We start from the raw sequence: 13477 nt of genomic DNA on the forward strand, positions 1-13477 counted from the left end.
TCCTCTTGGCAAGGTATCGACGCTTTAGCAGTACGAGTACAACTTTAAGGGGCACCATTTGCCACGGCATTGTCCGGATTTGGCAGGAGTTGTCATCAGCATCCATTGTCTTGAGAAAGGGGCTAGTTAATACTTCGTCGGAGATAACCTTTTCGCCCGAAGTTGGTCTCCGTTGGGGAGGAAATAGTAAGCTTAGGAGCTGCGTTAATCTGGCATTAAGTTTATGAAGGACCATCAACAGGACATGCGTGGTGCTATCAAGATCAGGCAACAACAACTTCCGTGCCAGCCACATTGGCTCAAGAGGGGCATGGACAAAGCAACTAACATATTCAATCCAGGCCAGACCGGCCTATCTGCATTTACAGCTTCGGAGTTATCCTACACTGCATGCTGTAGCCTTTGCGCTAGTGGCAACGTTGAGCAATAGTATGTGAACACGCATCACACTACTATTTCTAAATATTCGATAGCTGCACATCATCTAAGCTTCTGGGGCCACGGTACCTTTACCGAGTCTATTTTGGAGTGTGAACCATGTAACTGTAGCCCTTTTGGTGGGGATTAATCAGACATTCAGACAACAACATCTCGGGTGGGTCTTGTCCAAGTGAGCTATTGACCTCGGTAATCTGCCACCCAGAACGGTGCCCCTATAGAGGGGGCTCCGAGGGCTGTTGTGGTGTATGGAAATAATGTATAAGGGAGGATCTGTGATGGAAATGTTGGAATTTCCATAGATTCCAATTCAAGGCTTCGGAAGTAGATCGAACCCAGCATGACTTCTAGAACTTTATGTAAAAAAGAAGTGGGTAAGCTGTATACTGAGCAGGAATAATCATAAGTGTCAATGCCGTGTCCTCGGCACTTGGCCAAGTCTCAACAACGTGCCAGGGAAGCCAGCTGCAGACGACCCACTGGGAGCTCTTTCCCCCGCATTTCCCCGGAAAGATCCCCAAAGGGAGCATTGAGATCGCCGGGATGGGGCAGAGCGCTGTATCGCATGAATGGTTGATGATGTAGCCAAGGGGTATCTATACGCTAAAAGAAAAGACAAGATTTGTACAACTATAAATGCCGTCCTTGGAATGCTTGGCTGGAGGTGTTGCCCTGCCTATCGTCTTCACCCACCGATCTGCTTCTTCTATTTCCTTCCAAGCATCATGTCAAACGGTGCCATCAATGAAAAATCGGACGAGCATCTCCGCCGCATCCAAACGGCGGAGAGCGTCTTCCTGCCGATTTCTCGAGAGGCGTTTGAGAAACTTTACTTGAACCCCAAGAGTCCCACGGTTTCGGGGGACTTGCGCAAGAAGCTGGGAAATCCTACACCAATCTCGCTGCTGGGCTTCTTGCTTGCTTCCACCCCAAATGCATGTATCGCCATGGGATGGAGGGGAGCCGGTGGCAACGGAGCTGCCATTATGTACGAGAATCCCCAGTCCAGACTCGGAAGATATTGACCCTGATCTAGTCCTGCCTTGATTTTCTTCGGCGGAATGGTTCAAATATTCGGTGGTATTGGGGAGTGGATTATTGGCAACACATTTTCATGTGCGCTATTCTTCACTTACGGTACGCATGCCCATATTACTTTCAAGACAAGTCAGAATACTTACATTATCCGCCGACAGGAACCTTCTGGATTGTCCAAGGAACAACGCTCATGCCCTTCTTTGCTACTGGAACCCATTATTCGTCCACTGGCAACTTCCTAGAGGGCCAACAGACACCCATGTATAACGCCAGTATAGGTTCGTTACGCACAATTCAACCTACCATTTTGCTATGGCTGACTTGTTAGAAGCATTCTACTTTGTGGCCCTGACAGTCATAACCTTCATATACCTGATGTGCTCAATTCGAACCAATGTCTGCCTCTTCTCCGCACTCTTCTTGCTGAACATCACCTTTGGTTTGTTCGCCGGTGCTTTCTTCTCCATTTCTGTGGGGAATCTTCATTTGGCCGAGAAGTTGCAAATCGTGAGTGCATCTTAACCTCGTGGGTTTCGTTTGGTTGACACCTTCATTCTATAGGCTGGTGGCGCTTTCAACTTTGCGTTATGTATACCGATCTGGTGGATTTTCATCACGCAGATCCTGGAGGCCGTCGATTTTCCCATCTCGCTTCCTGTTGGCGATCTCAGCACGGTTGTACCAGGGCGAAGCCAGAGACTGCGTTTGAAGGAGGCTGAGCCTTGAAGAAACGAGACGATATTTCAGGACTGGCACAGAGGATATAGGAGGCATTGTGTGCTTTATTCGCGCTCTTAGCTATATCAGGAATTCATGATACAGTGATGGCGATGGTAATATCCCGATGTCAAGCGATATCCTTGGTGTGTTAGCATGATATTCTCCTGATAGAAAACGAAGTCATATTCGACTGAACATTGGATACATGTATCTCTGTTCCTCTTCAATACGATGCTGGATATTTAGTTGCCTTTGTGAATAGGCGACAGCCATAATCTCCATGATCAAAGGTGAAGCAGCTGAAATCTCAGGACTTATGGGTTATATATTATTGATATATCACGTTCGAACTCCATATTGATGAGTGCATAGAGTGCGGTGACGTACAGCGTAGAAGAGTTACACAATCGGCAACTCGGCCATCGGTACCCCGAGTATCCGACGCCCCGATCCGCTTGCTGCTGCCACCGGCAAAGGATGGAGGGCAGGTTGAATCAAGGGCTATTGGATACAACAGCTGGGCAAGAGTGTTTGACTGCTTGTGCTATTTGAAAGAGAGGATCATAGCCCCTGACTCCCTAAGCCTTGGGGTTCCAGGATCAGTTCTATTACGGCACTTTGTGCTTTTGATATATGAGTTGACTTGCAATCCATGCAGATAGTCTCTGTTGCTCAATAGGCAATTAGTCGTACAGCAGCAAATTGGTTGTCGTAATCTGTCTACTATTTCGCTCGCCTCCTGTTCCGGGCGTATACAGTCGGAAAGCAAGCCATTCCGAGGAGCGACTCAGTCTCCTCAATGCCGGACATGGACGGTGTCATCTCTGTACAGAGAATCTCGACACGCTTCCTCTGAAGGCCTGCCCTTCTGGTTTTCGGGTGAATATATATTTCAAGTTTAGTGCCGTATCGGAGCCCGAATCATTTAGCTTGGACTTCTCTCCTCACCAAGCCAAACATAATACAGCAGCTTCCCGGCATCTACTTGTCCGACCGCCGAGTGACTGCCCCAGGGCTCATACCTCCAACTATTCTCCCACACTGCGCCAAGTCTGTCGATGCTCGCTTGCGTATTCCAGCCCGTTTGTTGCTGAATCTCTCGCAGAATGCGGACGCATACATTCCGCTCCGAGTCTACCACGAGACACTGACCCGCAATTGTAAGGAGTTGGACGGCATTTGCCCATGCGATGGTGCATCGATTTGCCAGCGAGTTGGCGACAATCTGACGCGCGTACATCTGTGCTCGGCGAATCACGTCGGGGCTGGAGAGCACTGAGAGGCGACTCGCCAACGAGCAAGGCGTACAGACTGTGAGGATGAGAAACGCAGTGTGCAGCATTTGCCATGCTGCGGACACGGGACCGTTCAAGTAACGCACAGACTGGAAGGGATTGTCCTCTCCGTCTGGAGGTAGAATACTGATCGGTGAGCACACAGCTGGCGCTTGGCTCTGGAGGCGCACCAGCTCAGCTTCAAGCTCCTTCCATCGGGCATCGTGAAGTTGCTTAGCGTGCCCTTCGAGGTTGTCGGGCGTGCGACTCCAAAAATCGTGAACCATCCCGAGAAGAAAAACGATCTTTTTCTGCCATGATTTGAGCGTCCACATGGCCGGATCAGGGAATATACCCCCAGGAATCCATGCTTTCGGCTCTAATGCTGCCGGCTTGCCGGCACAAAGAGAGGCAAGGATAATCATCCTGCAGTAAATCCAGAATGACTGTATATTGGACGATTCAGGTTAGCCAACGTCATCACAGCATGAAGGACAGGACATACAGCCTGTGCCAAACCGCCACTCATCCCATGCCAACCATGCATCTTGAGAAGGTCCCCGGTCCCCTTGAGGTGCAAGTCCCAGGCCGTGGCCTTGCTCTCGACCATCTCACAATGAGCTATAAGCAGACAGCTCGCAAATACCGCAGGGTCTGGCCCGCTATCCTGTAGGCGCTTGGACAGCAGGCGGATAGCTGCGTTATAGTATGTCAAAGCCTGCTCGTGAATGCGTTGCTGCTGGTCATTGACGAGGTAGTACTGGCGGGCTGCAGCGGCGACACAGGCTAGCAGGACAAGCGTGTCGTTTAGAGCGAGCTGCGGCATGACGGTCGAGAAATACCGCGGTGCATCGTCAAACATGTCGAAGCGCGGCCCGATGAAGTCGATGTATCGCCAGAGGAAAAAGGCGTCAGTGGCATCCGTGACGGGGTTACCGTGGCTGGATAGTACAGGCCATGGCGACGGACGCTGGTCCGATGAGACGCTCAAGGCCTCGACGCTCGGACTTGTGACGTGGTATAGGTCGGCGACCTCTTCCGTTTCGTCCACAAAGGTCGCCAGTACTGGAAGGCGTTAGAGTGTTTCTTGCGGTGAGGGCTACCGCCCTGTGGGTGCTGCTAACCTGGACCTTCTACCGTCTTTGAGGAGACAAAGTCCTTCAACAGGCCAGCCGCGGGGGCTTTGAACTCGAGCGCGGTAAACGTAACGTCTTGACAAAGGGAACAGTCAATCCCTCGTCGCTTGCATAAAGCGCAAGGCCGTGACTGATCACACTTGACGTGGCTCTTGCGACACGGCTCGCAGGCTTGACATGAAAGTCAGGTCCCTGTTATGGAAGACAACGGCATGTGTCATGTTTTAATGCCTACCTAACTTGGATCTCGAACTAGGTCCTCGCACTTGTTTCGAGATGGATTCCCGAATGGGCGGCATTGCAGAGTGCCTACGGCGCAGTTTCGCGAAGTTGAGTGTGTTATCTATATTAGTGCACAGATCAGTCCAGTCGTTGCCTCCCAATAGTGCATGCTTCTTGAAGAGAATCAAATTTAATGTGCAGACCAGCCTGGGGTCCGTGGCGAACTCTAAATCGATTGGGTTAGTCCAAAAGCATGAGAACGCTTCAGATGGATCGAAAAGGGGGAGAGTGGCTTACAAATCACTGCAGCATTCCCATATTCACTTCAACCCGAAATTCAGATAAATGGTCTTCTCCTTGGTCCAGACTGGCATATGTGTGAGTGTTCAAGAGATGGATGAATATCATTCATAGATGATAGATCTTTGTGCACGTGTTGCACCCCGCATTACGGCCATAGCCGGTTTACAAATTCCGGGATCGGGATGGGCCAGTGGCACATGCAGGGAGCCCTATCTGCCTTTCCCAAGAGTATGTATAGATTACTTTTATGGAAGGACTTGGCCTTTAAAGATCTGTCAATGCCCACGACCCCGACCGCATCTGGCCTAACTGGAGATTATGACTATATCCATCCAGAATGTTAGATTCTTCGCACACTTTACAAGGCATTACCAGATTTTGCCGTTTCGACAAGATCTTGAGGCTTCGACTCGGCAGTAAATCACCGGATTGGTGACGAAAGAGGAAAGTCTTTTTACCATCGCTATTCGTTTCATTCTGTTGTGTGAAGTTATTCTCGTAGCCTAAGCAAGGGCTGATCAGAGGTACAAAGTCGCCATCAACGTCAAATGAGTAAACAAACTCCCAGCATGGTATGCTATGAACTGCACAGAGAAGGGAGAAGAATCATCTCGGTTGTGCATTTCACATCCTCCTCAGGAAAGTCTCCCCAAAACTGTCGTCGATGTCAGTACCTTGTTATCCAGCACGGCGCCTGGATGGCTCTGTAATGTTCAACTTACCTGAGCAACATGCTGTCGGATCCGGTGCATATTCTTGCCCGGCTGGATCTGGCCCACCAGTCCTGGACTGTCCGATTCGGTCCTCTTGGGCACAATCATGGGTCGTCCGACGAAGCACTCATGCGTCAGGAGCGCAAAGCCGAGAGCTTCTTTGGCGCCGATAGGGATCCCAATCTCGGAGATGGGGACAATGCGGGTGTTGGGCAAGCGCTCCTTCAGGTAGTTGATGATGTTAGGGTTATACGACCCACCGCCACCCATGTAGATCTCGTCTACGCCCCCCGGCGGGCCCCAGCGTTCGTAGGCATCGGCCAAGGACTTGGCTGTGATGCGAGTTATGGTGGCGACACAGTCCTCTGGCGTAGCGCCGCCTGCAATGCCACATTCTGTCAGCCGAAAAGAGGTATATATATTGGAGTAGTCAGACTTACGCTCCAGCATCTCATCGCAGATATCTTCCGCCATGCGATCCCCAAACGTCTCTCGGCCAGTAGTCTTGGGTATATCATGCACGAAGTACGGCCCCTGCAGCACTCTATCGACAATAGACTGGTCAACCTTGCCCTTCTGGCCCATGGCACCATCCTTGTCATATTCCTGTTGACCGCCGGTGAAGTACCGCACAGCAGCATCGATAAACACGTTGCCAGGTCCCGTATCGAAGTCGTAGCACCCTTCGACAGCGCCTCGGGGTAAGATCGAAAAGTTGGCGATGCCGCCGATGTTCTGCACAGCACGATTGAGCGTCGGGTGGCTCAGGAGGAGGGAGTCGAGAGCCGCAAATAGCGGGCAGCCTTGCCGGCCGAGAGCCATATCTGACACCCGAAAGTTGCCAAGCGAGGTGACACCCGTGCCAGCGGCTATGATGGCAATCTCACCCATGTCGAGATGGGCACGGCTTTGATTGCCCTCAAAGAGCTCCGGCAGGGGTAGGTGCCAGATAGTCTGGCCCTGGCCCCCAATCAGATCGACGTCCGATTCCAGGCTGAAATTGTGCTTCTGCGCAAACCAATTGACGGCGTCGGTGATGACCTCACCCAGCTGGATGTTGACGATGGCCATTTCCTCGGGCGTCGTCTTGTTCTCCTTAATGAGCTTCATGACTCTTGCCTTGAGTTTCTTCGGCATCGCATATTCTCCATAGTACAGGAGCTGCGTCTTTAACGGTGTTCTCGGGCTGTCCTGGGTGAAGTGGACAAGGACGAGGTCGACTCCGTCCATGGACGTTCCCGCATTGTGCCCAATGACCTTCAGAGAACTGTTGGGGGTTCAGCCACATGTCAGCGATGTTGTAAGGACAAAACGTAGAGTGCATTCAACAGGTATTAACACTTACAGTGGGCTGCCGCCAAACTGGTTCAAAGCGGAAGGCATCGTGCGATATAGTGTTAAGGGAATGTGCAACTTGAGACACAGATGATGGAATGAAAGGTCAGATGGCTTTGCATCCTTTATATATCTTGCCGGGAGAAACCTCGACAAAATCACGCCCCTACCTCACACATCTCACTTTCAACACCGGGGCACACCGGACTCGGTTCCCTTCCGGAGACAGATTCATGCCCACTGCCATTCCCCGTACTTTCCTACTGCCATTCCCCGCACCTCATCTTCCAGAGTGCTTTGGTTTTGAGGGTCTCGGGAGTTACCAAAGTCAGTATGGACCTGTGGAGACAATGATGGCGATCCAATCTCGGGGATGACTGCCTTCCGCAATATCAAACCTTCTCGGGGCTGCATGCTTTCCATAATATCAAACCTTCTCGGAGCTGCATGCTTTCCGTAATATCAGGGACACAGCTCGGCGTGGTCCGGAAAATGGTCGGCGTGGTCCGGAAAAACCTGGCTCTCCGTCATATCAAACCTTCTCGCAGCTGCATGCCTTCGGCAATATCGGGCTTGCAGCTCGGCGTGTGTCGGAAAACGGTCGGCGTGGTCCGGCGGAAAGAAGGTCAGCGTGTGTCGAACCTTGAATTAATTTTAAGGTGCATGACACATGTTATAGCATATAGTTAAGATACCACCACCACCACTCTATTCTAAGTTTCAACCCTCTCCAACCATAAACACCAAGGTAAAGGTTCGATTTTGAATAGCATCAATTCAAATCATATACCTGCCATGATCGCCCCCTAATATATATAAATTTATGCTCATCATATACGTGATGTTAATAGAATATTAGTAAATTCTGAATTATTCTAATATTATGCATATGCAGAGAGTAAGTAAAGGGAAGAGAATGTAGGTAGGTAAGGTTGATATATATATATATATTCACTGTAGCATAGTAAGTATACTACAGAGTATATACATAATAGAATAAAATACTATATAAAGAAATTAACGACACACGCTGAGGTCCAACGTATGTCGAAGTTGAGCCAGGTTTTTCCGGACCACGCCGACCATTTTCCGGACCACGCCGAGCTGTGTCCCTCGCAAGCAATATCAAACCTTCTCGCAGCTGCAAGCCCGCCGTAATAGCAAACCTTCTCGGAGCTGCATGCCTTCCGGGGATTTATACTTCCCCCCGGACCTTGGCCTGGGGATTGGCACTATCGCCCCATCAAACCCCATCAAACCCCATATTCTGAAGATCTATAAAGACAGGTTGCTGCTCTGTGATATGTCCTGGGTCAAAATCCCATCAGATCTATCTCAACTAACATTCCGCAATCATGGCCATCTTCCCGTTGACCAGATACACCACCCACATGGGCGCGTCTGGTCTGACGCTCAATTTCCTCGTCGCAGGCATTGCAACATGTGCATTTTGGCTGTTCGGCTATGACATGAGCGTTATGGTATGCTCCACTTCTCAAGCCCTTCCCAACATGACACGCCCGGTCTAAGAAACAAATACAGGGCGGTCTTATTACCGAGGACTCCTTCACATCTGTCTTTCCCGAGATGAAGAACGCCAACGTCCAGGGCATCGTGATCGCCTCTTTTGAACTTGGTGCTCTTGTCGGTGCCCTCGCCTGCTTGGACCTCGGTGATCGCCTCGGTCGTCGTCTGACCGTTTGGTTCGGCATGCTCTTCATGCTGATCGGCGGCACGCTACAGACCAGTGCCTGGGCTGTAGCTCAGCTGACACTGGGTCGCGTGCTCAGCGGCATCGGGCTCGGTTTACAGGTAGCTACGGTGCCGTCATGGCAGTCTGAGTGTGCGAAAGCGCATAGTCGCGGGCGTTGGGGTAAGCAGTTCTCCTCCCCCTTTCTCTCGTGTTCGAAGGACTAGATAGCTGACTTCATCTAGTCATGATTGAGGGAGGTTTACAGACATTCGGCGTTGCTTGCGGCCAGCTCGTTGGTTATGGCTTCTTCTTTGTAAAGGGTCAAGCGCAATGGCGCGCACCCGTCGGCATCCAGCTGTTCCCTGCCTTGATCGTCTTCATATTCATCAATTTTCTTCCCGAGTCCCCTCGCTGGTTGATCAAACACGGTCTGGTTGAAGAGGTATGTGTTTCGTCCTTTTGCTTGCCGTAACCACGCTCTTCCAATGGTGAAAACCTCTTGCTGACCGTACAATGTTTGCAGGGCACATACAACCTGTCGAAGCTTCGAAACCTGCCCGTCGACCACCCGGAGCTGGTCTTTGAACGCGATGCAATCATCGCCTCTTTCGAAGCGCAGAGTGAGCTCGCTCCATTCTCCTACAGAGAAATGCTGGACAACGGAAAGACCAAGACGTTCCATCGCGTCGCCATTGGATTCTTCATGCAAGCTGCGCAACAATTATCCGGAATCAACTTGGTCTCGACGTACGCCAACAAGATTCTGCAGGAGTCGTTTGGCCTCACTGCCAGCACATCACACCTGGTCGCTGCCATGGGAGGGTTGGAGTATGCTTTATGCTCGCTTCTCTCCGTTTTGCTCATCGAAGGCCTTGGACGCCGTCGGGCCTTCCTGTGGACTACGGTCGGCATGTCCTGCTGCTTTGCCGTTATCGCTGGGCTTCAAAGCACGGATTCGCGCACCTCCCAACTGGTCGCTGCTGGATTTCTGTTCCTCTTCAATAGCTTTTTTGGCCTTGCCTGGGTTGGAGGACCGTTTCTGTACAGCGCCGAGATTGCACCCCTGCGATGCCGCGCCCAGGCGAATGCCTTTGCCAGCGCTGGCAACTGGTTGTGTTGCTTTGTGGTGGTCATGATTATCCCACCCGCTTTCCAGAATATCGGCTGGAAAACAGTAAGTCTACCGTCTTTGTGCATTGTAGGCGGTTGGTCATCTAACTTGCGTCTAGTATATCATCTTTGCCATTTTGAATGCCTGCTTCGTACCCATCATCTACTTTTTCCTTGTCGAAACAAGACAGAGAAGTCTCGAGGAGCTTGTGAGTACCACCGAAGGAGAGAGAGTGAAAGCTCGGCATGCCATGAAGAAACTCAGTAGGCTAATATTTTGGCTTTTCCAGGATGTCATCTTCGCTGCGGGTGGTGACCCGGTCAAAAAGGAGAAGACGATGCCATATAACATACCTCTTGGGGAGGCCCGGAGGATCCTTGGTCTTTCTGATAGTACTAGTATCGACGAAGTATTATACCACGAGGCGAAGCCGGCAGTTTGAGACAACTTTTTTCTTTTCTTTCCTCTTTTCTCTGTTCTTTTCTATTTTCTTTTCCTTTTTTATCCTTTATTAGAGGCAAATCATGGGTGGCTACCTCGTCATAGGTGTTTTCAGTTGTATGAAGGAGTCATGAAAAGCGATTAGAACCCAATTTCAAGGGTCTGAAGAATCTAGACAATTTATATCAATAATCACTCCAATGGACCAAAGCAGCTGCTACGATACAAAACGTTGAGAGTACAATATTGCGGTGTTGTGGAGAGCCTGTTGATTACATAAGGATGTGCAGGTGGTCAAGCTTACTAAGCAACCGCTGCATGCCTTAGTTAGGCACAGTGAGGTCATATGATCATATCCAAACTAGGTACCAAGTCACGTGACGGTATTCTACCTAATATACGACTAGGCTCTATTATATGACCTTACTATTATTTATATACATCTGTTTATGTTTAGCTACTGCAGCCCCTAGTAATTTCTTACAGTCTTAACCTAGGTATCTTATGAGAAGAGGGCGCAGTTGTCATTTCCAAAGAGGGAGCAGCAGGTGGTGATCGGCGGACGGTGTATTAAGCAACTAAACTGGAAGTGGCAACACTAGTGAACACTAGTGGCCTCAGTTAGCTGGTCCTCACTTTAAAACCTAAAATAGCCTGATAGAATTCCTTTGCGCGGGGGGCAAGACTCCGTTGTGGCAGTTGGTGTCTCCCCAGTCTACAACGCAACTCTACACAACTCATTTGCTGCAAGCTGAAACACCACAAGAAAGGTCGTGCCATACCGTCTTAGTCGGCACTCTGTATTTATGATCTCCGACAGCGACCTAAGTTACATAGACTCAGCCCAGCTCAATATTCAGTGACGACTCCAGACATGCCTCCCGCTTTGGCTGTCCGATTAACCTGTCAGGCCTGCACGCGACGCAAAGTAAAATGCGACAAAAAAAGCCCCTGCACAAACTGCCTAAAGCATGGGATCTCATGTGTGGCTGTCGAGAGGCCACGGTGGCCGCGCGGCCGGTCGGGGAAGCAAGCAATAAGCCGAGAACAAGATCTGGGCAACCGTGTAGCGAAGCTAGAGCAGATGATACAGGACTTGTCCCACTCGACGAGAGTAACCGGCGATATCTCCAATCGCTGTGGCGAGACTACCGTACATCGCAGTGGACAATCGCCAAAATCACCGTCGGGGACACTGCAGGCCTCTGAAGAGTGGTTTCTTCCACAGCCGGTGAGCAGTCCGCCCTTGGTAGTAGAACGACTTCTCTAAATACAGTAATAGTCGACGATTCCACGATCCGCCGACAGCAGAGATGACGCCCTGGACAGCGGCTTTGCCCACAACACGACGAGACAAGAGCAACACATAGGCGATTACGGGGAGCTACCTTCGGAGCCAGTGCGTCGTCGGAGACTCGTCGAGATCTTTCTTCATCAAGTCGACCCGATCTTGAAGATCTTGCACCGGCCGTCTCTTTGCGCCTATCTCTTGGAGGGAAAGCCCTACTTGGACTACGCCCCGGGGGATCCCGTACCTGCGGCCCTGGCCTCCGCTGTGCTTTATATGGCCAGCTCGACCCTGGCGGAAGGCCAATGTCTTGCTCTGCTCGGCGAGAGGAAAGAGACTGTACTGACAAGATACAAGGATGAAGCAAAGGCCGCCCTCGCAAGGGTCGACTTTCTTGTTACAAACCATCTGACAGTATTGCAGGCACTCGTCCTGTCCTTGGTCAGTCCCTTGCCATTGCGGAGAGACTACAGGGCTAGCTAACTGCTGGTGCAGGTGGCTGCACGAACACACGATCACAGCCGACGGGTCTGGACAATGCTCAGCGTGGCCCTTCGCATAGCGCAAGCACTCTCGCTGCACATGACCGATCCTCCATTTCCAGTAACGCCGTTTGAACGCGAGATGCGCCGCCGCGTGTGGCACCTGATCGGCTGGTTGGACCTTGAGGCATCGTTAAACCGCGGATCTGAAAGCATGATGCGGTCCGCATGGATTCAGACACATTCCCTCACCAACATCAACGACGATGACTTTGGCTTCGACACGGTGGATCCCTTACCGGCTGCGCAAAGCGGGCCAACGGAGACTACGCTTCTCATTATGTTTGCGCATGGCCAATGCGCTCTGCGTGTCTTGGATTTATCCCACTTTGCCGAACCAGGTATCACCGACATCCATATGCGACAACAGACGGTGGACGACTTCCGTCGTACTACGAACGAGCTGCTGGCCGACTGTGACCCCAAAAATGTCGCGTTTCACTGGTTCATTTGCCAGATTCAGGAGCAGATATCTGCTATCCTGCAACTTATCGCTCTCCGGCCACTCCAGAGGAGCCCGACATTTATCCCTGCGGAGCTACCAGCGCCCCAGATGCTCGCCCTCGCAGCCGACATTTTAGAACGACGTCAGAGAATGTTCAGCGATCCTCGAGCACACCCCTGGCGCTGGTTCAACCTGTTCTATTTTCCTTGGCATGCGCTGGTTGTCGCCATGACCGAGGTCTGCGTATGTACTGATCGATGGGTGATAGACAGATACTGGCCTACGCTCGAGCGTAGCTATGAGGCCTTACAAAAACAGGCTGTTGGTACACAATATGACTGGCTCTTGGCGTCTATGGGGAGTTTGGTGAGCAACGCCCGAGCTGCGCGACAAAAGGTGATCGCATCAGGCGCGCCAAGGGATGAAGCGCCCAATCCCCATATCTATATGGACATGGCGTCTCTCGAGGGCTCAATCCTGTCGGATCCTCTGCCAGCTGTACGTGACGCGACTTTGGCTGCGGAGGAGCTTTCTCAACTACAAGACCAGGAGGCCACCGCGTGGGCGCAGTATGAGGACTTTACCGGCCGCTTCTATGAGATGGATGCGATCTTTGGCTGTGGGCTAACCCACCCATGATGGCTCTCGACAGTCAGCCATATGAAATAGCCTAAGCAAGGGAACTTAGCTTGGCCCTGAATTCCAGGCCTCTTGTACTACTCCAACTACGCGTCCATGCAGAAATGGTAAGATGAACGACGTGCTCTTCGTAGCTATC

General features: G+C 51.1%; 5 protein-coding genes across 5 annotated transcripts; 3 read left to right on the forward strand and 2 right to left on the reverse strand.

Annotated features, from left to right (window-relative positions):
• Positions 1-1163: 1163 nt before the first annotated feature.
• Aud_006707 (putative plasma membrane ammonium transporter (Ato3)) lies at positions 1164-2202 on the forward strand (the record flags this gene model as incomplete). The annotated part of the gene is made up of 5 exons (XM_043291604.1): positions 1164-1426; positions 1475-1575; positions 1635-1754; positions 1808-1983; positions 2038-2202. The coding sequence occupies 5 exons, from the start codon at positions 1164-1166 to the stop codon at positions 2200-2202; spliced, it is 825 nt and encodes a 274-aa protein (XP_043147539.1).
• Positions 2203-3121: 919 nt separating this feature from the next.
• On the reverse strand, positions 3122-5140 carry Aud_006708 (uncharacterized protein; the record flags this gene model as incomplete). Its single annotated transcript, XM_043291605.1, has 5 exons — positions 3122-3916; positions 3976-4535; positions 4595-4777; positions 4842-5035; positions 5133-5140. The coding sequence occupies 5 exons, from the start codon at positions 5138-5140 to the stop codon at positions 3122-3124; spliced, it is 1740 nt and encodes a 579-aa protein (XP_043147540.1).
• Positions 5141-5708: 568 nt separating this feature from the next.
• Positions 5709-7227, reverse strand: Aud_006709 (UPF0075 domain protein; the record flags this gene model as incomplete). The annotated part of the gene is made up of 4 exons (XM_043291606.1): positions 5709-5786; positions 5854-6224; positions 6285-7111; positions 7190-7227. 4 exons carry the CDS (start codon positions 7225-7227, stop codon positions 5709-5711), a joined length of 1314 nt encoding a protein of 437 aa, XP_043147541.1.
• Positions 7228-8534: 1307 nt separating this feature from the next.
• Aud_006710 (putative MFS monosaccharide transporter) lies at positions 8535-10425 on the forward strand (the record flags this gene model as incomplete). The annotated part of the gene is made up of 5 exons (XM_043291607.1): positions 8535-8660; positions 8722-9052; positions 9115-9314; positions 9396-10046; positions 10102-10425. The coding sequence occupies 5 exons, from the start codon at positions 8535-8537 to the stop codon at positions 10423-10425; spliced, it is 1632 nt and encodes a 543-aa protein (XP_043147542.1).
• Positions 10426-11298: 873 nt separating this feature from the next.
• Aud_006711 (Zn(II)2Cys6 transcription factor) lies at positions 11299-13338 on the forward strand (the record flags this gene model as incomplete). The annotated part of the gene is made up of 3 exons (XM_043291608.1): positions 11299-11655; positions 11707-12153; positions 12208-13338. The coding sequence occupies 3 exons, from the start codon at positions 11299-11301 to the stop codon at positions 13336-13338; spliced, it is 1935 nt and encodes a 644-aa protein (XP_043147543.1).
• Between the last annotated feature and the right edge of the window lie 139 nt (positions 13339-13477).

Source organism: Aspergillus udagawae (assembly GCF_001078395.1).
Source record: "Aspergillus udagawae IFM 46973 DNA, scaffold_4, whole genome shotgun sequence".
Lineage (NCBI taxonomy): Eukaryota > Fungi > Ascomycota > Eurotiomycetes > Eurotiales > Aspergillaceae > Aspergillus > Aspergillus udagawae.